This window comes from Pleurodeles waltl, chromosome 6 (assembly GCF_031143425.1).
Source record: "Pleurodeles waltl isolate 20211129_DDA chromosome 6, aPleWal1.hap1.20221129, whole genome shotgun sequence".
Classification (NCBI taxonomy): Eukaryota; Metazoa; Chordata; class Amphibia; order Caudata; family Salamandridae; genus Pleurodeles; species Pleurodeles waltl.
In genome coordinates, this window is record NC_090445.1 from 1,001,701,354 (window position 1) to 1,001,718,385 (window position 17,032).

General features: G+C 44.9%; 1 protein-coding gene across 3 annotated transcripts in view; it reads right to left on the minus strand.

Moving 5' to 3' along the window:
- The window catches only part of RNLS (renalase, FAD dependent amine oxidase), a 319,785-nt gene that overhangs the window by 79,214 nt on the left and 223,539 nt on the right, over positions 1-17,032 (minus strand). For all 3 annotated transcript variants that reach the window (XM_069239902.1, XM_069239901.1, XM_069239900.1), the window contains 2 exons: positions 13,469-13,642; positions 5,394-5,569 (listed from right to left, as the gene is read on the minus strand). In XM_069239902.1, the coding sequence (XP_069096003.1) occupies positions 5,394-5,569; positions 13,469-13,642 (350 nt within the window). The remainder of the gene's footprint in view (positions 1-5,393; positions 5,570-13,468; positions 13,643-17,032) is intronic.

The window sequence follows — 17,032 nt, forward strand, 5'->3', positions numbered from 1 at the left end:
GAGTGTGTATGAATGTATGCATGATTGGGTGAATGTGGGTATGCTTGTGTGTATGAGTGTGTATGTATGTGCACGTAGGTGTGTGTATGTTGGGGGGTCAGGCGGGGGAGGACTCTGGGGAGGGGGAGACCCCTATCAGTGCCAGGGAAGGAATTCCCCGGCACTGATAGTGCCTCCCGCCATGGTTTTCGTGGCGGTACAGAGGCCAAGGAAACCATGGCGATTGGCGGGGTCATATTGCCATGGGCGGCCTAGTATCAGGCGCCGGGCTGGAGACTGTAGTCTCCAGCCCGGCGGTTGTTACCGCCATGGCAGTCCGCCAATGTCATAATATGGCGGTATGTATCTCCAGCCTGTTGGCGGTACTATTGCTACTATTACACCGACCGCCGGGGTTATATTAACCCCCATAGTGTTTCCCTCACCACCGGAGTCATCAATGACAATATGAGGTGGGCTCCAATGGTTTCCTGCCTCATTTTGCTGGTGAGCGTCAGGGGGTCCCCAGTGTGGTGCCTGTGGGGGAGGGAGGCACCCTACAACTGAGGAAGGCGGGATATCCCCCTTTGACTGGTTGACCTGAGGTCCTTACTCTGAGGCACCCTTCCTGGGAGGTCATAAGGAGTCTGACCCTTGGCCATCCACACTGTGCTGGAAAGTGACAGGGCAGGCACTGGCTAGGACTGGTATCACGGTGGCTGGGCCAGCAATAGATTGCCAGGCCTGGACCTACTCGCCAGGTCTTAGGGGATACAGCCTGCCATAATTGCCCTCAACTTATGTTTTTCTGGCCTTGGACGTGACAGCTGTGACCGCATCAGCAGTACTGTGACGTGGTAACCCTTCAGGGCTGTGTAAGAGGGTTTTGCTGGTGCTGGGGCCACCTCCCCAGGGATACCCCTTTCCCCCCTTATAAGACATCATGCAGTGGTGGTTCCTGGAGGGCATGTTCCCAGTAGGCACAAGAAGGAACATTGGCTCAGACTCCAAGCAGACCAAATGGAGATCGGCGGCGAGGAGGGGGCTCGCTGTCTGCCTGCGGTTCTTCCCTCTGCCTCTGGATAGTCACATCTTCTCGTCTGGGCTGAGGGCTTTGGTCGGCACGAGAAGTCAGGGGAATTGTTGAGGGCTCGGGGCGCCGGACTCTGAAGCTTAGCCCCTCTTGATATTCATGGGACAAGTGCTATTTGCCCTTGGACAGGGGTCCTGCCCTCTTCGCTTCGGGAACCCAGAGTCGCCTTCATCTGGTCCCGCTAGCATGGCGAATGATAAGCCGACTGCTATGACCTCACAGAAAAAGATGGACAAATATACAGCAGCAGACCCATGCAGGAGGGGCGGATGGGGGAGTTTCGGCTCCGGAGGGGACACCCAGACCATTGTTAATGCGATCCAGGATTTCAAGATCACTATGAAAGGAAAAATGGGGGAACTTAAGGGAGAACTTGCACTGATTAGACAAGACTTGCGTAACACCACACACAGGGTGGCTGAGGTGGAGGGTAGGATGTCGTAGGTGGGAGACACCCTCAACGAACAAGGGAACCGATTGGTGACCCTGAAGTGCCTAGCGAGTCAGCAGGATGGCAGCGCTGAAGATGCAGAGGGGAGATCCCGCAGGAATAACCACCAAGTGGTGGGCATACCGGAGGGAGCTGAGGGCTCTGAGCCAACAAGATTCATATGTGACTGGTCGAGCAGCTAAGTGCCTAAGGAAGAGGTTTTGGCCTGGTTCATTGTAGAAAGGGCACACAGGCCATTGATCGTCAAACCACCTGTTGGCGCACGTCCCAGACCATTTATTGTGCACATACTCAACTATCCCGATAGACGTGCAGTCCTCAGGGCTGCCCGCAAGGCCAGACAATTTTCCTTTCAATCCTCCCTTATGATGATATTCCCGGACTATACTTTGAAGGCACAGCAGCTTTGACGGTCCTTCCAAGATGCCAAGCAAATATTGAAAGCCATGGGACTCAAGTATATGCTCTTGTTTCTGAATTGCCTGAAGGTACTTTATCAAGAGAAGAGCTTTTTCTTGGGCTCCCCTGAGGCAGTGTGGGAGTGGGCTGAGGAGAAGCCGCTGTGACGTCCAGCAGCTGATTCCTCCCCAAAGTGGGGGAGGGAAGGACGGAGAGATGGTGGAGCCCCTACAAGAGAATGGTGCACTGCCTTGTGGAAATGCTCAAAGAAGAAGGGATGGAGGGCCCATTCGTTGGGTCCTGAGAACTAATTGCTGGAGAAACTTCACCTGCAGAAAGGGAAGATCGCCTAATGAGGTCCGGTGCTGCCTTTCCCCCTCGAGGGTCCCCTGACCCACCATGACGATATCTGTGAGGGGTTTAAGTTTGGAAGTGATGCACACATATTTGCTCTGCACTGTTTTGCTGGCATTTCTGTACCATCTTTGACCTGAACCCTCAACCAAATAAAGACAATATACCTTTTTTTAATTTTGAGTTGGGATTAGGTTTTTTTTGGGGGGAAGGGATATGGGCAGTGCGGATGATATGCATCACACAACCGCCACACTGGCTGCAGTCCTAAGTCGCACCATGACAGGTACTTCCAGTTTATGAAGAATGAGGGGGGTCGTTGTGGGTGGGGGAGGACGATGAGTGGTTGTTGTTGATTATGTTTCCTTTTCAGGTGCAGCTGTTGAGTGCAGTTACAGGCAGGACACACATGATTCTTACACACAACATGACCACATGCTTGCACTATGACAGACCCTAATTCTCAGAGGGGACATAGCCAGGGATGTGGGGGACAGGACATCTTGTCTATCCTGTCCTGGAACATGAATCAGATGCCGGATAAGATCAAATGGGGTGCAGTGCTCCGGACAGCGTTGAGGCCCAGTGCATATGTAGTGATGTTTTAGGAGATGCACCTTTTGGGTAACAAATGTCCCTTTATGGTTGCAGTATCTGGTGTTCTACATGGCAGCCTCGTATCACTGATCAACATATATGCTCCACCCCCACCCTCCACAGTTTTCTTAGTTAGGGGGGATATGATACAGGAATTGCCGGACGCCCCATAGTTAATGGGTGGGGATTTTAATGGAGTGTGAGATGTGGGCCTTGACCCGACATCGAGCTTCATGGGGATGGGCCAGGGACTAACCCCCCTTGCGGCATTCTCTTGCAATTGGAATCTCATAGATGGGGGAAGGGTGCACCATCCAGTAGAGGGAAGCTTCACTGTCCTCTCTGGAGCACATCTTTCATTCTCCTGATTGGATTATTTTTTCAAGCAGTGCTGGGAAATCCATGGGGCATAGATCTCAGTTGTTGGCCAGGGGACTCTCTGATCACTAGCCGGTAATCTGGCTTGGGGCCCCAGGCAGGGGGGATGCGATGACACTTGGACCGCTGGTTTTTGTCACAGGGGACACCACTCGCTCATTCGAAAGGAACCTAGTGCCTCAGTTGGTCGCCCTTGGATGGGACATCCAGTTCTGGTTCACCCTCCCTCTCTTCCTATTGGGCATTCGGCCATTGTTACAATTGTGGCCCTCCTGCATCTGTCTACCACTTGCAAAACCATCCCACCAGTTCTCTAAAAAGGTTAATGCACACCTCCGACTTTTGTTATGGGGGGGGGCTGGATACCAGGTATTGCCTTGACAAAATGTTGCCAACCGGCGGTGGATGGGGGTTTATCCACCCCAGACATGCTACTATATTACTGGGTGGCGCATCTGCTTGTTGTTAATGAGTAGTGGTTTGAGGGCTTTAGAGACCCTGCATATGTGACAGAGTGTTGTCTGAGGGGTGGCAAGGACCTTCACCACCTGCTTTGGGAGGGGGGTTTTCTGTGGCTCTTCCTCCTTCCGCCCTGGTGGTGGTGAGCCATGAAGATGGTGGTGTGGGCTGAACGTCTCACATTGGAGGCTCCTTTGTGGCGGGGCACCAGACTCTCTCAGGTGACAGCCCTAAGGTTATTTATGGCCTGGGACGTCAGAATTATTTCCAAACTCGAGGACGTACTAAATAATGGAACTCTTAAGTCCTTTCATGGCTTGCAGGAGGAGTATGACATGCACTGTACGCAGTTCTGTATTTGCAGCTCCGTCATGCCCTCTTGCCTCTCATATAACCAGTGGAGCCTATCCCTGAATTCTTCCTGATGGAGGCCAAAATTCTTCTCACAAACCTCACAGAACACAAACTGTCGAAAATGTACAAAAAGTCACTGTGTAATGTGCCAGATCCGATGGTGGGCATAGGGGGAGTGAACTGGGCTGCATGGAGGATGATGACTGGACATTTATTAAGAGCCACCCAATTCACAAAGACTCCTGTCTTATATTTGTGCCTTACAGAAATAGTTCAATTATGTTTTTAACTCCATACCATGTATAAACACTAAGCAATGCCAAAGCCTTTTGGGCCTATTGATTTTGCCAATGGTTTTTAGCCACACTGCACAACATCCCTAATGCTGTGTTGCACGGCTGAAGATTTTTAAAAAATAAGTCTTTGATACAGCTGTGTCATGTTGTAGGCATGTGCATCACACGTGTGTGCCACCTTAATGATGCAGCAGCTGTTTTTTCTTTGGAGTTACCGATCAGAGTTGGATTGATAACTAAAAAAAAAAACAGAAGGCATGAAAGTTTTTCTTTTAAAGCATGTATGAGGAAGACAACTACAAAGAGGTGTGGGGGGGCTGAAGAAACTAGGGTACTCTGGTGCGGTGGAAGCAGACGATACAGAGAGAACAAAGAGGAATGCTGTGGGGAGCAAAGGGATGAAATAGAGCAACTGGGAAAAGAACATGACAGAGACCAACATAGAGAGCAGGAAGAGGGAAGTACACAAGGGAGACAGCTGGGAAAAAGCACTCCCTTGGAATGCTTAACCCAAATGAAAAAAGTGATGCTTGGAAAGCAATCGGTGCACGCATATAAGCCAAAGAGATGTTGATATAATCAGAAGAGATGGTAAAGAAGTTATGCTCCACGCGAGGGACAAGCACAAAATTGAGACGCTGGGACAAAAATAAAAAGCAGGTGGAGATTGACAGAAACGCCAACCAATGGTAAGCAGTGAGGGAGCTGCAAGACCCTCTATGTTCTTGGTAATCCCAAAATATGTCTTGCAACAGAGAGCATGTGCTGTCAGGTAGGCAAGGACAAAAGGGTAAAGGTATACCATGTTATGTATGTGCGGTTGAACCATTTTCATGGTCTAACATTTGAAAGAGAAAGTCATTAAGTGCCTGTCTTAAGGTTTAGCACATACTAAAGTGTGCCTAATATATTTTTTTATCCGTCAGTAACGCAAAATAAAAAGGCAGGCAAAAAAACAACTGATTTCTTCCTCAATGTCTGCAACTGAAATATCCGAATCTTGTGTTCACTATTTTGTAGCACAGTTGCTTACCTGCGAGTATCTCCATTTCTGGCACTTGATGCTGGCTGGCGTTGGCAGGCCTGGCATTAGGGTTTCCAGATGCTGCAGGATAAGCTGCTGTACAGATTCTTTTTCACTCTCCACATGTTCAGTTCCGAATGGTACGCTAGTGTGAACAACAATAGACGGCCCAACCTCTGAGGATTCTGCATAGGCAGGGAGCACAGACAGACTTCTTTAGTTAGCAACTGTACCCAGTAAAAAGCAACACATTAAAAGAGATGTTTACTGAAGAATATGCATACTTGAACATTTTGTAGTGAGTAGACCTCTGGAAGCAAGCCTTAGAAAGACAATTTATATAATATAGGGAAGCCTGTAGTCTCTGTATACAAACCTGCCTGTTATTTTCCCCTATTACAGCCGAGTTGTGACGTCTCTACTTACCTACAATAACAAAATATCGGAGCAGCTCAATTGTAATAAAGTATTACAGTTGGGTTGTGACGCCACAATGCTAGTTGTAGAGGCAGGAGCGAATGTGGAACGAAAGTGAAATGGCATCGTTTACAGCGGCAGTTTAAATGCCTAGTTAGTATAATCTGGTTTTCTAAAATTTAAGTAGTCAGCATAAAGGATACATTTATGGCACTATATTGTTTGCACAATGTATATAGTTACAGTAAAACAAGAACCTCTACCCATATTACTACTCATTTCCGAACTACAGCCTTTTTTAGTCTAATTCAAATTAAACCGATACCAAATGTTTTGCAACAAATTACTAACTGCTTTTTGAGGTGTTTAGTTTCGCGTTACACATTCTACTTCATTCTTCTTGTCTGTAGCCATAATATGCCTTTTGTATGACTGCATGTTGTTGTATTTCTAAAGTGTGAACCTAGGGTGTAGTTGATAGAGAGAGAGAGTCAAGGAGAGCTAATGGAAAATGTGAGAAGTCAGCAAGAGGTAGTGTTGCTTTAGGAGGAGAATTTTCTCCCTAAATTGTAAGAGGGTTGGTGCTGTTCTGCTGTTGGAGGGTATGTTGCGCTAAACCATAAGGTGGGGGTGAGAAGGCTTGTTTTCCCCTTCCTGCAGTGTTAAGTCTCCGTTCTGGTGATGTTGGAGCACCTTCACCTGGTGTTGGCCTCCAAATATTGTTAGTTTGTTGGCTAGGTAGACATGGGTCTTGGTATAAATGGCCTTATAACACAGGTGATCTTGATAGGGATTGGGCATGCAGGGGAGGTAGTGTAGATACTTTAGTGTGAGGGTGATGTCATTGCGTTTCTTCAGCTCCTTGATGAGCCATGCGGCTGAATGAAGGATGTCTTTCAGGGAAGTGAGGGTGGTCTTTGGGATGGCTCTGAGCAGGGTAGTGCCCCCATCAAGATGAGAGAGGACCAGAGTTTGAACTACCTTTTTGAAGTCTTCTACTTGAAGAAAAGGTTTCACTTTTTTTTCAGGAGAGAGAGTTGGAACCATGCTGTTTTTGTCTTCTAGGCAAGATATTGTTTGTGTGACAGGTTTGAATCAATGGTGCATCTAAAGGATATGATAAATTCTGTAAGTAGGGGCGTGAAACCTATTACGTTTAAGTTGGATAGCCATGACTGAATCAAACATGTTTTTTACATTGGCAGACAGGATGAATGTGGTCTTCGTGGACTTTGGCATCAAGTTTTTTATATATCCAGAGCTGGATATCCTTGATTGCAGGCTTTAAGTCTGTTTATGCCATTGACTGAGGAGATTTTGAGATAGAATTTAGTCGTGTCAGTATACTGGTGGAACTTGATATTGCTGTCTGCAAGGACGCCCTCAAGGGTTCCATATTAAAGTTCAAAATGATGCCTGACAAGATGGAGTCCTGGGGACACTGCATTTGATGGGGAGAGTCAGAGATCAGGTACTTTCTATTTAAATAGGTTGCTGTTGGTTGATGAGGTAGGAAGTGAACAGCTGTAGGATTGTGCCAGTGAAACCCATGTGAGTTTTCAGAGTGTGGATCAAATATTGATGGCAGACAGTGTCAGAAGTTGTGGTAAGGTTGAACAGGAACAGGAGGAAAAGGGTTGTTTTTACTGTTGATGAAGAAGGTGTTAGAGACTACTTGGAGTGTGGCCTTTCACTACTGATAGAGGGTGTGGATATTCCAATTAGAGGGGGAAGTAGACCCAAAGTGCACATACACTAGTTACACAGCCAAGGTGTGTGTAATCTTATGTTCAAATTATGTAGTTTCCCATTTAGTTTTATGCCATGTTTTTGTAATTAATCCCACGGTTATTCATTTGTGAAAATTCTTTATTTTTATTGAAACTAAAATTTATATTTTCAAATACAGTAGCATGTTCTACAAGTATCCCAATGCATTTCAGACTGTACCAGGTCCTTCTTGCTGGGCAGTTTAAATAGTAAAATCAGAAACCACCCCTACACACATCACAGCGTCTCGCTTCAGGCCTTCTGAGCTTACTGCATAGTCTGTATGTCACCCATCTTTCCTCCGCTATTCATGTATGAGCTGCAGTGTAAGCCATAATAAGGGTAATATTTTGGTCAACTATGCACAGTTAAGCACAACACGAAAATGCTTCTTCCTTAGGCCACATTGCAATTCACCAACTTTCAACCAAGCACTCCCATGTGGTGAAACATTTTCGGCCTGTGCCAGTGCTCTTCAGGCACTCGTCAAAGATATGATGAGCTATATAAATCTATTTGCAATACAATACAATAAGGTCCGATGAATAATGCAAGGAAAAGGAATGGTGGAAAGCAGCTAGTGAGCAAGATCAAAGGTATTCTGAGGTGGCAGGCGGGCAAGCCCATTTGACGCAATGAGCATTATTCAGTACATGAGGAGAATAGATGGTGTGGTTACTTAACAATATTTTTTTTTTTTAAACACTAAAAATCAATATTCTTTCCTTCGCTAGTTGAAAAGATATATATATATATATATATATTATTATGGGTAAGAAAATATGTCCAATATTTTGGTGAAGCACCGAGTCAGGAGTTCATTTGTGCATAATTTAATTATAGCTCCCTGGAAATTTAAAGCAGAAGGGCCCATTTCCAATTCTCCACAATAAACCCCAAACTAAATTATTTTCTCCAGTGACATTTTGACTCCTTTTTGATGTCTACCTTTTCGGCTTTAACCACTTTTAGGTCACCAATATTGTTCTCTACTCCGCAAAACGGTTTATGAATCATTAAATGTGCACACCACACGTCAATGTTCGAACAACATAAGTAAAGAATAATCTTAGGTTAAAAAAATTCTAATGTTGTTCCTTTCAGCCATAAATATAACCTTTTAAATTATGCCTAATAAAATATATTTGTTGACTGATGATTTACTAAATTTGCAATACCTTCAAACATGGATGTTATCACTGTCAAATATCGCATGCGTGCTGATGGTCCACAAACAACCCAAAGATAACCCCACGATGCAGTAATAACGGTAAACATGACAAATAACTCCAGGAAGTATAACGTGCAGTAGCAACCTTAGGTTTCTGCACTTCTTTGCTTTGTTACCAATAACCTTTTGCTACTACCTACTAATGGAACATTTTCGAATTTGAATTTATTAACTGATTGTACAAGTATATTATTTAATATCATTACAATAATCGCCCGAGATTCACAAAATAAAGGCAGTCTACACAGGCCCCTTTGCCTTACATACGAGTTTAAAACACCATTTACAATATGCATCATGTTACAGATTGTTCAGAGAAAGCCCCAAGGGGGCAACAGCCAAAGTCAACAAGGCTATCCATAAGCGCATACAAGTTCGTTCTTGATATCTTTTTGGGAGCATACCCTTCACAACTCAGCCTCTTCAATAGAAGACATACTCTTGAAACTTTACAACCTCAACTAACTAAGGTCCTAACATGAATCTCGGGGGGTGGGGGCGGTTATAAAATGCTTTAAGGGCTGGATTGTGCAAACGTTGCTACCCGGGGAGGCTCAAGAGACTTCTAATTCATTCTAGTGCGTCATTCACAACATTTGCAATCCTCTTTGAATGCAGTCTAGAAGCATTGTCTAATAAAACATGAGCCAGGAAGTTGCTAACACATCAGATGACCTAGAAACAAAGAGAGGCCTCTTATAGGGGAATAAAGTGCGATCTGGTTCTGGGCTGCTAAAGAGTGACTACCTGGAGAAACTCAGCAAAATTCTAATACATACTCCTGCGTTAGCCCCTTCAAATACTATCTAAAAAGCAATATCTACAACTTGTGCCCGAGGCCTACAATCTCTTCTGCTGCCCCAAAACCTTAGGGCGGCCACTCTAGGGGTATAAAGTCTGTAAAGCGCTGGACTCATTAGAACTACTTTAGGTACCTCCAGTCCAGTAATATTTTTGAAGTGCTTCAGATGCTGGGGTGAGTGATAGATGCCACCGAATATAAAACCAGACAGATTTCATTTAATTCATTTACATCAATGCATGAAATTGGTAGAACGTTTTCGAGAGCATATCTAAAGGCTTTAACTACAGCATGAATTCTCAAAAGTTGTTGCACCTTTAAATGACTCATGATCTGGAGAAGCCCATGCTTACAGGATACAAAGTGCTTTAGATGTGGGCTATGCAAAACAGTGTTACTTGGTGGGGCTCTTAGGAGGTCTAATTCCATCTGATACATCCTTCAGTTCCTTGGTGGCCGCTTTTGGATACTTCAAGAACCGGTCCGACAACTGGCTTTATTCTCCCTTTAGACAGCACTAGATCACCTCATTGCATGTATGTGTGTCCAAAATTCTGAAGGTCATTCGCAGCCAAAATTTCCAGATAGGCAGCAGCTTCTTACAAATGCATACCATGTGACTGAGCTCGGCCGCCACAACACATAGTCTGCAGGTGCTATCTGTGCTGCAACTCACTCTCCCATACCAGTACGCTTTCAAAGGGATTGTACCAAATCTAAGCTGCATCAATTGCCACTTCTGAACCTTAGACAGCAGTTGAGTTAACTTGGCTGACAACAATGGTGTATGATATAATTTTAGCTGCCCAGCTACCATGAGATTTTTATACCCACGTCCTTGCTATTGAGATCTGCTGAGATTATTTTTGCTTGCTTTGAAGGAGCTGTTCATGTTTGTTTAGGTGGAAGACTGACCCTCCATATTTCATCGGCCTCTAGAGAGACCAGGACAGTGCTGTCATGGTGGGTTCATGTGGAGTTCTCCTGTGTTGTCCTCTACCATAAGTGATGCTTCAAGGATCCTGTGGGAGGCCTCTTTTATTTAGCACAATATGACACAAACCGCGCCTTAAAAAGCAAATGTTGCCTTGTAAGGTTAAATTCTGAACGAATTTGCAAGGGATGGTGCAATCCAGTAGAAAGAAAAGTTGGTTTAAACATTTGCATTGTGCTTTTTTCACCAGGTGTCAAGCTTACTTTTGAAGGCGATGACTCCACAAACCACAGTAGGAATTTGTTTGCTATTAACACTCATACCCAAGCAGACCAAGTTCTTGTGCAGTCGTTTAAAAGACCATGTAAGACAGTGTTGTCCAACCTTTTTATCGCCGCGGACCGGTAAATGTTTGATAATTTTTCCGTGGCCCGCTTGTCCCATTGTGTGACAAGCGGGCCACGGAAAAATTATCAAACATTTACCGCCCGCCACAGTGGGGCGGCCCGGTGCCGATTGATCCACGGACCGGCACCGGTCCGCGGCCCGGGGGTTGGGGAACACTGATGTAAGAGACTGGATAGAGCTCTTTAGGGCATTTATCTGTGAAGTATTTGGTTCACTTTCGCCAAGTCATAACCCTAGATATGTTTAGGCAGACACCCTCTCTAGCTTTTCTTTATCCCGAAACCAGCACCTGCTTTGAAACTAGTTCACAACCACAAATCATAACCTTGGTCTTAGGTTGATTAGGATGTTGTTAGGGGAATATCTGTGAGTAGATGGTGTATTATGTCAACACTTAGGATCTGCAGAAATTACAGACCTGTGCATCAATGCTTATACTAAGTCTAGCATTGCTTCAGTCACCTTAGTGAGGCCATACATGTAAAAACTGTGTTCAGTTGTGAATTACAACACAACCCTTTAACACCTCGGAAATATATTGCAACTCAAGGTTGAGGGCCAACAAGTCTGAAACACACTTGCAGTTGCACGTGTTCCCATGGAGAGGGCACATGGCATAGTCATTTGTGGTTAGCTACCTTCTGCAGGCAGGCCATCACTAGCTTGCCTTTGCTCACTCTCTCCCTGTAATGGCACACAGAGTAATGCAGAATACCACCTAGAAATATTCCCAGTGGCTGAGAATAATTCCAGTATTCCATCCATCACCTTTTTGTAATCGTAACGTTCTCTTTAAAGCCCTTTTTCGTGACTAAGACTGCCTATTGCTTACAGGGGCGTAGCTTCCGGTCCAGGGTGGGGGGGTTTGGGGTGTTACCCGCCTTAATAACAGTTTTTCTGGTAAATAGTTGGGTACAGATGATTTCAGCTGGGTTTGGTAAAGTTTCTGTCGGATTTTTACATACACAGACAAAAACACGCACGCTTTCTCCCCATGTTTTGAAAGTCTTCAAAAATGTGTATTTTAGAAAAAATGGCCCTCATTATGACATCAGCAGTATTCTCAGAATGCCGCCGATGCCAAGGGCGCCAGAAGACCGCCAGTGTTAGCGGTCTTCCGCCTTCCATATTATGGACACTGCAGGATTTCTGCCACAATAAGGGCGGAAATCCTGCAGTAGCCATGCTGGCAGACGGTGGAGCCCTGGTGCTACTACCACCAGCACCGCCCCACCAGTAGGGCGCCTCCAGCTGTATTAAGGTCATTAGTACGGCCTGGTGGTGTCCTGCTGGCGGGGTCCTGCTGGCGGTGGGCAGCGCCCCTTCCCTGCTGGACAACCACTTCGCCGGACCAGGTAAGTTGGGCATCCGACAGGAGAGGGGGGTGGGAGGGTTGTGTTTTGTGTGAGTGTGTGGTGTCTGCCTGTGTGTATGCAACTGTGTTTGAATGTGAGTGTTGTGGTGTGGTGTATGCGTGGTTGTATGCATGTGAGTAATGCATGTATGAAAGTTGAAGTGAGTGCTTGTCTGCATGTCAGTGTGTATGCATGCCTGAATTGGTGTTTGGATGTCTGTGTGAATGCGTGTATGAATGCGTGTGAGTATGTCTGTATGAATGCGTGCCTGAATGGTTGTTGGTACGTATGAGTGAATGTGTGCATGGAAGTGTAGGTGAATGGGTGTATGCGTGCTGCGTGTGGGTGTCTGTGTGTGTGTATGAGGGGAGGGGGGTTGTGGGGTGAGGGGCGCTGTGACTGTGCGGTGTAGGGGGTGATGTGAGTGTGTGGCTGTGTGCGTGTATGGCTTTGGGGGCAGTTGTGTGGTCGTGGGTGTCTGCTTGTGCATTAATGGGTGTCGTGTCTGTGGGTGTGTGTGGGGGTGTGTGTTTGAATCTGGGGGGAGTTTGGATTGGGGATGGGTGGGGGTGGTTTGGTGCTTGCTGGGGGGGGGGATGAGCTGCCTACAGGTGACAGAGAAGGAATTCCCTGCCCTTGGCAGGCCCTATCGCCTTGGTTTTCATGGTGTTGCTCACGCCGTGGAAACCATGGCGGTAGGCTGGATCATAATGCCGCTGCCAGTACTCTGTGGGCTTCCGGGTCGGAGATGAATATCTCCGGCTCGGCAGTTCATACCCCCCTGGCGGTATGAGTGGTGATGTGATGGGTTGGCAGCAGCCAACCCGCCACACTCATAATGTGTATACAGCCTGTTGGTGGTGATACCGACACATTAATCCTGGTGGTCAAAAGACTGCCAGGGTCATGATGACCCCCATTGTGTTTTCTCTCGCATAGTATAAATACTACACCCCATTCCTCTGCAATTCCACTGCCTTTAAGGACCTCTCATGCGCCCTGCTTGTCGTACAGTGTATGTTAACATTATATGTTAACATTATATGACATACTGTTGAAAAAGTCTGAATCTCATCCCCCCCCCCCCCCCCAATCACCGACTATCGTACTGACCAAGCTAACGCCCTGATTGCTCACGAGTTTAAAATAAATTAGGAGTTTACTGACCTATGCCACGTTTCTTGTTATCAATGGAGATAAAACGTATGCAGGGATCGCTGGTGACGTACTGTGCTGCCCAGGGGACATCTAACTCTGTGCCAACTTCGTAAAAGAGTCCCAGGGCGTAGCGAGAAGAGTAGCTCACAGCTTCTAGTTGATGTCTCTGACTGGTGCTGATCACTGTGAAAAAATAAAACACGGCAATCACATCTACTGTAGTAAAAAATACATTGAGAACACCAAATAGTCAGTTTGGGCAATTTTACAAGAACATTGGCTTGGCAAAAATATCATGGTCCCTATTGGTAACAATGATATGTCCTCTCAAAACATGATTAGGTAGTAAAATATGTCAATGGTTACAGCACAGTAGACCCCCACATATTTCTAGCAAGGTGCCACTGCACATGCTGCACTAACGATGAGTAGGACACAGCACAAGAACTTTAACAATCTCTTATATTGTAATGCAGAAAGCAATAACTTATATTGTCTTGTGGGGGCTGTTGTGTGACCCTGAAAGAGCTGCTTCATTTTTGATGCCGTGCATGCTCCCCTTACAAAGACCAATCGTTTTACTGTGAAATATTCTGGCTTTTGGTGAAAACTGTACACTTCACTTATTTCTATCAAACACATGCATTTAACGGCCCATTTTTGAAATTCCCAAAATCCTGTGAAGTACACCTCAAAAGTCTATGCAAGTTTTGGATGCATGTCCTTTTTCACCCAAACTTACTCCCAGTGGTGTAACAAAGGTAACTGCAGCCTCCGCGGTTACGCCACTGTTTACTTCTAAAGGCTGTTTGTAGTCCAGGCAATCAACAAGCAATCATGGTGGAAATTGTAGGTTCACATATTTCCTCTACATAGAAATCTATTTTCCTCCCAGAGAAACGCTTTCCCTACACTTGCTGAAAATATAGGGGCACCATGAACAGATTCCACAGTATTTGAACACTTTAACTATTTTTAAATATAAAGTTGTGTGAGCAAATCGTGTGAAAAAAGCACAGGAAATGTTTCTAAAAATCTACAAAGTGACACTTTGGTGGGTGTTTGCCCACTATCTCTCTCCATGGAAGCACCTCTGTTCCCACTCCCGAGCCTACATTTAGGTTTGTGTAAAAACGAATTTCAGAAAATTGGGATTTAAAGTGCCAACATTTCTCAAATACTGATTTTTTTGAACCAGGTTTTGAGAATTCCGAACCAAGGCCCATATGTACGAAAGCTTTTTCCCATAGACACAGAATGGGTGAAATCCTTTGGTACATCTGGCCCCTAATACTCATAGTATTTTCGTTTTTGCCTCTTGCTTTGTGCCTATTAAGTATTCACTGTGTCCAAGTTCTGTCCAGGACGGCGGCCTGATTCACAAAAAATATTCCGAAACAAATTAGATGATGGTCAGGGGAGCATATAGGACTTACACCAACCGACTTTCCCACAAATAAGCAAGACTTGATGTCTAGCAAATGTGTAGATATCTCCGGCATCTTCGGCATGCACCAAAAAACCCGTCCTTTTGCATTAGAACATGTCATATGCTCCAAGTGAATACAGTGAAAGGCAGCTGGGATAAATCGCAGATGCCCACGTGCCCCTGTGTGCATCACAATAGATGTGGAAGTTCTGTGCCTTGCATGAACTCTAAATTAAAATATTTTTCCTCTGTGAATCTTACACAGTTGTAGATTTTCTTTCAAGCTACATTTTGTACAGAAACCAAAGATTCTGGAACAGCTTTGTCCAGCATTCCTTACCCACGCCATGCTGCCAAAGCTACTTTCATGCTGCAGGCTAACTACTTTGGTATACTAAAGATGTTGCCAATCCCCCACTTTTCGCCTTAATTATCATTTGTATAGCACTTTACAACATTATGACCAGTAGCCCCGCTGATCTTACACAGAAGCTCACTGTCACTGTTGGTTCTCGGCACACTCGCAATCAAGACACCATCAGCCTGCAGAATGAAGTGTTAAAAAGGAAAAAACAAAACAACAGGCCTTTTTCTTTTATGCTTCCAGGATCTGGAAGAACATCCCTGCATCCATCAGGACTGCCTCAACACTGCCTTAATTTAGGGAAGACCCATTGAAATAACACTGCATCACAATGCATTAACCATCTACAGACCAGCTAGATCTCCCATTACTCGTCAACTTTATGCTTGCCTTTGACTCTGTACAGCACTCTGTTCCCTTCTGGGTAGGTTTGCACTATAGAAATACCATATACATTGATATACATAACAAAAAACTAAAATGACACTTTTACAGTAAGCAGCATCAAATAACAAACTCTTAAAAGAATTATACACAATCTTTGCCACCATACCTTACTAACTAACCTCTTTCGCTGTGTTTCTATTGGGAGTTTCAACAGGAACTGAGCTGTTCTGGCACTGCAACCTTAACTAAAGCTTTCCTTTTATGGAATTAATGATTGCAAGACATACTCAACCGTGTAAAGCCTACCGATGCTCTTAAGTAGTCAATTCAAACTATACAAAATGTTTACTCTTAACATTCCTCCCTGGTGCTAACCTTCTCCAAGGCTCCTTAGAAGTGCAATACAAAATTAGCTGGCAATACATCAAATGCCTACTGCCTGACAGAGCTGCATTATGGGCATTCATTGGGATGTGCAATAGGAAAATGGTCAGCTTCAACTATTTCACAAAATACAGTGCAGAATGTGTGGGTCATAACTTGATTCCTTCGTTTTAGGGCATGCCTTCTGCCCTTATGTATGATCCACCTCATTCAAGCAAAGATAACCCAAATATTATTTTCCAGAGATGTTTCTGACTGTTTCTAGCCAATAAGAACAAACAATGTACACAAAAATAAGCCCTTATCATTAAGGTTTCGGTGCATTATGTACAATTAAAACACTACCACACAAAGCTTACATTATTTTGAAACAAACAGAATCCTAAGAGCAGCACGTTGTCCTCAACTGCAAACTACATAGCCCCTATGGCCTTCAAGCACAACACCCAATGCTCCCCAAAAAGGTTACTCCCTGCATGCAAGCTTCAGTAATTACAAAATGGGCAAGGATTGTCAAGTGATTCAGGCCACTCTTTTGGTAATGAACACAATACAATACAATGCTTTTAAAACAGCACACAAAGCAACTGACTGGTGAGATGCATTGCCACCTTCTCCCTCCCTCGTCTCAGTAGTCCCTTTAATGCTCAATTAGGATGAGATCTCACATGTGACACTTCCAATATATAGGTAAACTATTTAACCAGAAATAACCAGCTTTCTCACCTAATTCCACACTTGAACTACTGCCCGCTCACCTACCACCAAAGAAACTGAGTGGAACCAGACCAAACATACATGTAGATCTTTTTCTGCTGGATACCACAGTCAACCCATGTCTTTCCCTTACTTTGCCAATTGGGAGCTTTTCCATCAGACAGACTCATGAGTGTAATATAAGGTGACCAGCAGTGATTAGTTTATATTTAGCCCACAGCAAGCATTTAATTTAAAACCAGCAAATTCTATCCTTTTTCGTTCATTCAGTAAAGCAGAAATTTGCATGTCC